Here is a 9,107-nt window from a genome sequence, read left to right as displayed (position 1 = left end):
CCTTCACCCCGCTCCTCTCCTCCCCACTCTCTCGTAGGCAGCGGCGGCGGCGGCAGCGGCGGGGAAAGCGGAGCCCGCCCCGAGCCACACCGAGGGGAGCCTGCGGTCGCCACTTGCCGCCCCTAAGCACTCTCCGAAGTCCGGCCCGCTCGGCGAGGACTTCCGTCTCCTGGGCGACCCTTGTCAAGCAAGCTGGGCTCTATGAGTGGAAAGGTGACCAAGCCCAAAGAGGAGAAAGATGCTTCTAAGGGTAAGCCCGCCCGCCGGCGTCCCTTCCCTTGGTTTCCCTCGCCCCTCGGCGTGCGCGCCGCCCTTAGGCGGCTCGCCGCCTCCCTGCCTCGGTGCCCGAGCTTAAGCCGCCCGTGACCTCTGCGACCCTGGGCGACAAAGGGGGAAGAGCCGGGCCGCAGGGGCCGGGGAGGTGGGGGGGGGGGAGCAGCCGGCGTGGCACCGCTTTCCCTCCTTCCTCGTGGAATTGTCGCCCCGCGAGTGCCGCCAGCCTCTTCCACTCCCCCTCTGGACGCACCGTGGTGGCGCTGCGGGCGGCCGGAGCTGCTGCAGCCCGGAGCGCCGGGAACAGCGCTGCCAGCTGCCGGCTGTCTGTGCGAGTGCCTGTGTGTGTGCGTGTGCGCGAGTGTGTATTATGTGTGCTGCGCGGGTGCAACACGGTGACATACTCAGGGATCTGCCCCGCTCCCGCAAACCCAAGCCCCAGTCCACCTTCAACCCCACTCTCCCCGCCCCCAACGCAAACAAAGAGCCTGGTCGAGACGCAAAACCCCTCCCCCCACGCTCCTTTCCCCGTCGCACCCCCTGCTCCCCAACTCTCTGCCCCCTCCCCAGAAGGCAGGAGCTTGCACCCTTCGACACGCCGCGTACAAAAGTGAGCAGTCCGGGTGCCCCGGCGCCGCCCGCGCTGCGCCTCGGCAGCGCAGCCTCGCCAAGCCCCGGGAGAACAAAGGCTGTTGTCCCCTTGCCACTAGTGCCCAGCGGGAGCGGGCCTCCGTGGGAGGGGAGAGTCCCCTCCCTCCGCGGTCTGGGGTTCAGCCACCTGGCCCGGGGCGCCTGGCCGCCGGTCCCCCGGAGCGTGCGTCCCGGCCTGGGGCCTCCCACCGGCGGGTTGGGGAGGCGCAGCAGAGAAAGGCTTACACTGGGCAGAACTCGGAAGGAAGCAAGGAAGGAAGGGGGGGAGTTCCCCCCCTGACCCCACCAGCGCTAGCCATTGCCTTGGCAGGGACCCGGCTTAGGTCAGGAATGTAAACTGGAGACCGCATCCTTGGAGACCCCCGTGCGCGCAGAGAGGGGTGTGGTATGAGCAGTTGGGGAAAGGCAGGTGCCTTAGATGCAAGTGTCCGGAATGGCGACAGAGGAGCCACCGGAGTGGGCCGGACCGGCTCTGAGGGCCCCACGCGCGCTGAACCGCAGTGACCCACACCGGGTTCGGGGTCCACGCTGCAGAAGTGGGGCTCCAGGGAGGGTGCCCCAGCTTCGTTCACGGGGCCCTAATTCCTCCCTGCACCCTGGGGCCCCCTTCCCTCCCACTCCTGTCCCTATTCCTTTTTCTCATCTCCTCCTTCTCGCCTCTCCCGGTCTCCGAGCTCTCTTTCCCGGGAGATTCTAGGGCAGCACCAGCCCTCCCCCGCTGAAAGTTGTCAAAGTCTTCAGCTCAGGGCCTTTATCCTTGTTTCTAAATGGAGTCGGATCTCTTCGCCTAGGATCTCTTCCCACTAGGCAGAGCATCTAAGAAAGGCCCAGAAGTTTGTAGGGGGTATAGATCTGTTGCCCCAAGGGTCTGGGTTGCCCCTGGCCTGGCTCAAGGCAAGAGGCCAGCGCCTCCGTACCCACTCGGAGCTGCTGGCTGTGTGAGGTGCACAGATTGATTGAAACAGCCACTTAGAAAGTAGAACCGGGAGTGTGCATTTCCAGAGCTTTCCTAATTGTAGTTTATCTTAAACAGGCATTCATACCTTTAAGAAAAAATGACCTCAGAGCCCTTAAAAGCTTTTGTTTTGCCCTGAGGACCCAGAGAAGTTACAGCAAAGCAAGATTGTAGCACCACATTCATCTAGGGAAGCGATTCCCTTTCTGAATCTGGGAGTATTTCAGGTTTGTTTCTGGAACTTTGGTTCCTGACTTTCAGCAGGTGGTTACCTAAGGTTGGTTTCAGATTACCTTTGGGAGGAATCTGGGTCCCAGTTCACTCATGGAAAGTGAGTTGCTGGTTTAGGCATATAATTGGCAGTTGTCCAGAATGGAGTCACGCGTCTGGAAACATCAGGACAGGTTTTTGTAAACTCAATAATGAAAATTTTTACGAGGCGTATGTCATAACATTTTCTCATGTTGACTCGTGGCATTTGGAACCGAATCCCTCTCTGTAGGAGTTATGTAATTAGCGTTTGGAATTATGGTTGTAATTAGAAGAAATTAAAGTAATTTTATAAGGCAACTTTTAAGAAGGGAGTTTACTTTCCCCAGGAGATGGGAATCTTATGGCTGCTAAGAGCAGAAGTCCCATTGCTGCCTCTGTTGGTTGTTGAATTTAGAGCATTTTGAAAATAGTGCGTAATACCCGTTAGTATTTTCTCCTTTCAAGTATGTTAAAAGCCTTACGTGACCAAATTTTAAAGGACTGCTTTCTCTGTTAGAGATGAAAGGTACCAGATCTATTTCTGTTTTTAACCCGTGAAGTTTCCCGACCATATTCATGAAGAGGTTTGGTTATTGACAGATTTCCTATGTATGGGGCATTTTTGAATTTTTGTAAGTCTAAGGAATTCACAAGGACACCCTTTGCAGCCTGGCAAGATACAGGACTGAACTCTGAACAGACAGGGTGAATACACACACATTTGATTTTGAACATCAGCGTGACAGATGACAGAGTCAAGTCAGTCATTTGAATGAATTTCATAGCCTGTTTTCAGAGCCTACTGCTCATTTAAATTCAGCCTCCCACCCCATCATTTGGGGTTCATGCCCACAGCCTATCATAACTACATAGAAGATTATAATAAATTCTAGTGCTTCCCGAGTTTTTACAGCACAGATAGCCTTATTTCATTCAGCAGCAAAATATAACTTTACTGATTACCTACTATCTGTTTTCTTTCAACTCGTTGAGGTTAAGACCAGTCTCCATGATGGGCAGTGATCTTTTCTGTAATCTGTTCAATAACGCAGCCAGACGAGGTAGTCTGTCCTCTTTTGTGGGGGTCGGGGGAAAGGGAAGGGTGGGAATCTTGATTCTGTTTGAAACCATTAAAATGGCCTCTTGCTTCGCAGATCACCTTTTGTGCATTTATTTAGTTTTTGCATAAACTTTTACATTGGCAGAGGTGTATATAGTTAGCAGCACTCAGCTTCTGAAAAGGAGGACCTGTTTCCATTCGAGGGAAGGAGAAAGCAGAGCATGTGTTTGTTGAAGTAGATATTCTCTTAGCTTTGTTTGACTCCCCCTTCTCTACCCTGCACATAAGATCTTTTTGGCAGTTCTGTATTGGAAAAGCACTCACTTAAGGCTGTGTCTGATTTACTGCATCTGTGTTCCGTGGCATTCAGAAAACACGAGCCTGCTGCAGATAAAACCAAACCAGCCCTAGATTGAGTAAAAGTGCTAGCCAATTCTCGGTTTCCAAACTGTCCTTCGGCCTGGGATCACCTGTTGGGAGTGCTTCTTCAACTGCCCTTTCCCCTCGTGCTTCGGGCCAGTGTCTCAACCAGGCAAGTTTCAGGGACACATGACGTGGGCTGTGGAGCCTCTTGGTGAGCTGGTCCGGCATCAGGCGGGGCTTAGGCTGGCTGCTGGTTGATGGAGGACAATCCCACACACAGTCCAAGAAGCCACTTGCGCAGCTGTTGCTATAATGGATTGTGGTGCCAGCATGCATTTTTGGGCACAGCTTCTTTTCTGCTCCCTTGCTGGCCCTTTCCAGCAGCGTCTCTAACCATGCCTATGGACGGGGCCCTGTGGTCAGGCAGCCAGCATGTCAAGTATCGAACCCCGAATGCCATTCCAAAAGATCATCTTGGTCTTGGTGGATTACTGTAATTGCTTCCGTCAAGTGTCATTCTCGGATGTGGGCCAGGCGAAGCAGGTGTTTAGAGGCGTCTTCCCCACACAAAGTCATGACGTTGGTGACCTCTTATTAAAGACCAGCAATCATGATTTACCTATTACTGATTTAGGGACTTGTTTTTTCACCTTGTGAGTAAATCATTATGGACCAGTGGTTTTATGGAGTGTCATAAACACTCTAGTTTCTTCTATCCCAGGACAGCGATCACCACTTTGGTGGCGAGGGTGTGTGGCCAGGGAGATCTCGAATCAGAAATGGTCTCTTCTTGGGGACAGGTGCAGAAGACAGACGAGTGCGCCACACTCCCTGATCCCCTTCCTGGGGTTTCCAGTGTCGTATACCTTCTTTATTGACAGGGGCTGAAGCTAGAAGGAAGAGCAAGTTTGGGATATGGGTTAGGGGTGCGGATCTCCTCCCTTGCTGTGTATTCCTTCGTCTGAGTCTCTCTCTGGTACAGTTCAAATCATGAAAGGGGGTTAGGGTGCATCCTTGGGCTGGAGATGTGGGCAAGGTTGGGGGTGGGAAAGGATTTGGGGTTTGGGTCAGGGTGAGAGACAGAAAGTGAGTTGTGGAGCGAAAGAAGGGTGGAGGTCCACGCCTGGGGGGAGGGAAATGTATGGTGGCCAGGAGAACAGGATTAGAAGCGGGGATGGCAAGGGGTTCCGGGTTTGGGTGGGAAGCTGGAGCGTGAGTCGCCAGGCAGTGAGTGGGGAGCCGAAACTGTTAACCTGCCAGGGCTTTTTGCAGCTGTGCTGTTTTATGTTCAAATCAACTCCTCATTCTGGGAATTACAATGAACACGGAACACCCGGAATGTGTTGGAGCTCCTCAGATATATCCAATAAAACAGAAGTGTCTGCTTCACTATGGCTTGTATTTTTGGGAGTTGAGAATTGTGAAAGGAATGGAAAATAATTGCCACAATTAAACAATTCAGGGAGAGGGAAAAAACCCATGAATTACAAATACTTGGGGTGGAGGGGATCCCTCACATCTATTACTTTGCCAAGCTTAACATGCTCATTGAAATGTAAACATTAGGCACATACTGTGGTCTTAGTATTTAGTAGAGAAGCCCAACGTCTGCATAAATCATTGTCTTCTGTCACCAGTTCCTGTTCGCCTCTCCAGAAGACACATTAACCCCAGGATTTCTCAGCAAGCGTTGAGGAGTAGATTTCAGGTTTATTGTACTGAGTAACGTGATCTGTCCGAGTCCGCACCAACTTCAAATGTAGCTTCTCTGTTTGTGATATCCTGGTTCTCATGCGCGCTTGAATCGGATTTCTGACATTTTTTAAATGTGGCATTCTTGTCACTTCGGTGAATGCCATATCTTGATGAAACATTCACTAGGGATGTGGATTTCCGGGCAAATGCATTAATTTGCCTCCAAAGGTGAAATAGTATATCATAATCATATGACCACCACTCCAGGCTGCAGGTCTAATTTCTCCTTGAATTGAAGGGCTGTTTATGTTTTCTCTAAAGCACTGTTTTCCAGGGTATTAACTCTGAACATGGGAGTTTCATATTAGAAAAGAGAGACGTTCTTGATTCTCGGGGTCTGAATGTAAAGGTAGTGCTCATGCCCTCCTCACACCTCTGCCCTTTGAAATTGCTTTTAGCATTGATTTTCAAATGGAAATGGTACCTGTGCCACTGGCTAACGACCTTCCATAGGCAAAGGGCAGAGGGTAGTAGGTGTCCTTGATGGTTTCAAACTCTGGCCGCACCCCTGCTTTGGCAGGTGTAGGGCTGGGTTGACATCTTAAGAAAAGCGACAGGCCTGGGACGAGTCCGTTTGCTTGCCCGGCCTGCCAGCCCTCACCTTTCCGCAGAGACTGTAGATTTGGTTTGGACAGTCCCTCTTTGGCCCTAAAGGAATTCTTAGGGGTGCATGTCTGTTCTGTCTGGATCCTGTCAGGAGGGCTGGTCAGGAAGAAAGAAAAAAAAAAATCTTCTGGTGAAAGGCAGGCCTGGTCAGAGGCCAAACTAGAAAAGAGTAAATAAACAAAAATTGAACCCAATTTCCTCTTGTGTAATTGAAGATTATACACGGTACCATACCCAGATCGCAAGTGTGCTCTTGATTAACTTTGACAAATGTTTACACCCATGTAATGAGCATCAAAATCAAGATCTAGAAGATTTTCATCACCCCGGAGAGTTCTCTTGTCATTTCCTCTTCAGAGGCAACTTCTCTTATAATTTCTGTCACCATATTTTAGGTTTGCCTGTTATTGAATTTAATGATGGAATCAAGCAGCATGCACTCTTGTTTCTGCCACCTAGTCCCCTCTCCTTTCAGGATGCTTCCTTTTGCTCTTAACTCCCTTTCTCTGGTTTCTTGGGAGCCTTCCCCCCTACACCAGGGCAGTCTACTGGTCTAGGACTTCGCAGGCCCTCGAGGAGTACTTGTGGCATGATCTTGGTGAGATAAGGATTTCCTTTAAGTGGGGGTAGGTTTGATTCATTGTTTAGTAGCAATGCCAGTACTGGTCACAGTTATCATGATTATAGTAGCTTCTAAATTATTGAGTGCTTATTTAGTAGTATGTATTATTTTTACGTACATCTCCTTTAATCTTCACGACAGCCGAACAAAGTAGTGAATAGTGTTTGCGGACTTAGAGGTGAGAAAGCGAAGGTTACAGACCCAACGTAGCGTGATGAGGTCACAGGGGTAGCAGGGTGGACTCAACACAGTGATTGGCGTCGTAGTGATTAATGGATGTGGAATGCAGGTACCCAAACTCATCGGTCCTGTGCTATGTTCATTTCCAGTTTGTTGTCAGATCAGAAAGCGTGTGTTAGAGGAAGGCTCTGTCTCACTACGGCTTAATCTGATAGATGCCTGGGGATATTTACATTTTCATTTTCATTAAGGATCGCCAGAGGCAGAGCTTAAGGAATTAATGCCTGTGGTTGGCTTTCCCACACCTCCGCTGGTTGGGGAAATAATTTTGGTTAGGGTCTTAATAGTTTTTCGAGGCACTAAGAGATCGGATGTGAAATATCTCCTGCATCCTTCATAACAGTCTATCAAGGATAGATATACGCACTATAATCATTCCCATTTGACAGATGAAAAAACTCAGTCTCAGAGACTGAGGCCAGTCTGAGTCACGCAGCTAGCCAGACGCTGGAGGGTTTGAGCCAGGTCTGACCAACTTCAAATCCACCTCTAAACCACTGTGTCCTAGTGTCTCCCTAGGCAGCACAGGCAGGTTCTCTTTGAAGCTCGGTTTGCACGTGGACAGAATGACTTCCTGTTTGCCAGTGTGGACATGACTGGGAAGAGTGTGCCTGCACACACTCGCACAATCGCTCCAGGGCTGTGGTCTTCGTGCAGCTACGTGAATCTCTGAGCATCTCCCCATCGGGCACTGTGCTGGGCCGCTGGGCCCAGAGAGGAAAGGAACCCCGCCCTGCCTTAGGGTTGCTCTTCCCTTTGGCCTTGGACATCCTGACTTTTTGCTTTTCATTGTGTATCTTCCTTCATTTGGTCCTGACTGCGACTTTTAAGATTTAAGCACCTGTCTGTTTGAAAATAATGGTGCTTTTCTCCAGAACTGTGTCTGGAAACTTGCTTCACCTGTGTTCTAAAGATTACACTTCCTCTTAATTCACTGCTGGGTAAAACTCCCAATTATTTATTTTTGCCCCGTTGCATGGCATATGCTTTCAGTCTGTCTCTCCTGAGAATCCTGTCTCCGTTCCTTCTCTTTCTCACCAGAACCCTATTCCCTCTCCTTGGCTCTCTAGAGCTCCCTCTCCTCTTTTCTCCCCCCTCCCTTTCTTGTCAACAGATGTCAGTCGTTTCATTAACTGAATGGGGTTCCTTAGGGGATGCTGGGCGCATTGGAGGATTCTCATTTCTGCATTTTCTCCCTTGATAGCTATATTGACTTGAGTGAAGAAATCCACCCCTTAAAAGGGTAGCTCCGTGGAAGCGGCTTTTCACTAGTTATTATGCAACTCATTTTACATGGAAAAAATACCACAAAGTGCGAGCTTTATTTTTTATACTATTTATGCTGCCTTCCATTAGATAATATTTCCAAAAATACATCTCGTTAATGGAGACACACGCCTTGAAGAGTGTATTAATTATAGTTCTCTAAGTTAGGAAGCATGTAGTTTCTCTGCCCCAGAGCCCATGTTTAACAACTGTAATTAACGGTGAGGGGTGTATTGCATGCTTATAGGTAAGTTTAATAACAAACATGAAACCCGCCTCTCAACAATCCCTCCAAATTATGGAGGGAGCATTTCTCCTGCTCATGAACCCCGGGTGGGGTGGGGGTGGGGTGGGGTGAGTAAACAGCTCGAGTTCTTAAAATATTTAGCTTGCTGTTAAAAGTAGAAGTAAACAACCCAAAGAAGGCAGGCTGAGTGCAGTTCTTGAATATGCCTATGGATATTTTCAGAACCTTCTTTCAAGCATGACTTTGGAAGTATTGTGAATTGACCTGCTTATTTTGCCTCGCCTTTGATTCTGTGTGTGTGTGTGTGTGTGTGTGTGTGTGTGTGTGTGTGCGCGCGCGCGCGCGCGTGCCTGCCTGTCCCCTTGGGGAGGTTTTTTGAACTAATATTAAGACTTCCAAGAGCTCTTGGATTTGCGCTTGGTTTCCAGAGCGCAGGCACCGACGCGAGCCGAGCCTTTCTCTGCTGGAAACAGGGCCGGACGCTCCTCGATGCTGTCGGTCCGGGGAGTGTCGGTCACCGAACTAGCGGGGGAGCCGGACAGCCGCGAGGACCGTTCTGGTTACCGGCGCCCCTCCGTCGCCGCGGACCTGGCAGGCGGGTTCATGGCAGACCTCAGTGTGCTCATTAGCCTCGTGATGTGGCGGCTGCCTAAAAAAGAAACACGGAAAAGTTGTGTCACCGAAGGTGAAACTTGGCGAAGCGCTGCTCGGCGCCGGGCATGACAAAGCTCCCTCCAGGCGGGGGCGGCGGCGGCTTTGCCCACTCGCCCGGGTGCCCGCGGCCCAGCCGGCCTGGCGTCGGGACGCCGCGGGGACA

General features: G+C 50.5%; 1 protein-coding gene across 2 annotated transcripts in view; it reads left to right on the top strand.

The window, feature by feature from the left end:
- The window catches only part of FGF13 (fibroblast growth factor 13), a 476,958-nt gene that overhangs the window by 334 nt on the left and 467,517 nt on the right, over positions 1-9,107 (top strand). For both annotated transcript variants that reach the window (XM_029930736.1, XM_029930738.1), the window contains exon 2: positions 38-250. In XM_029930736.1, coding sequence (XP_029786596.1) covers positions 202-250 — 49 coding nt within the window. In that variant the 5' untranslated portion in view covers positions 38-201. The remainder of the gene's footprint in view (positions 1-37; positions 251-9,107) is intronic.

This window comes from Suricata suricatta, chromosome X (assembly GCF_006229205.1).
Source record: "Suricata suricatta isolate VVHF042 chromosome X, meerkat_22Aug2017_6uvM2_HiC, whole genome shotgun sequence".
NCBI classification, from domain to species: Eukaryota; Metazoa; Chordata; class Mammalia; order Carnivora; family Herpestidae; genus Suricata; species Suricata suricatta.
Note: the sequence above shows the minus strand (reverse complement) of the source record. Positions and strands in the feature narration are given on the sequence as shown.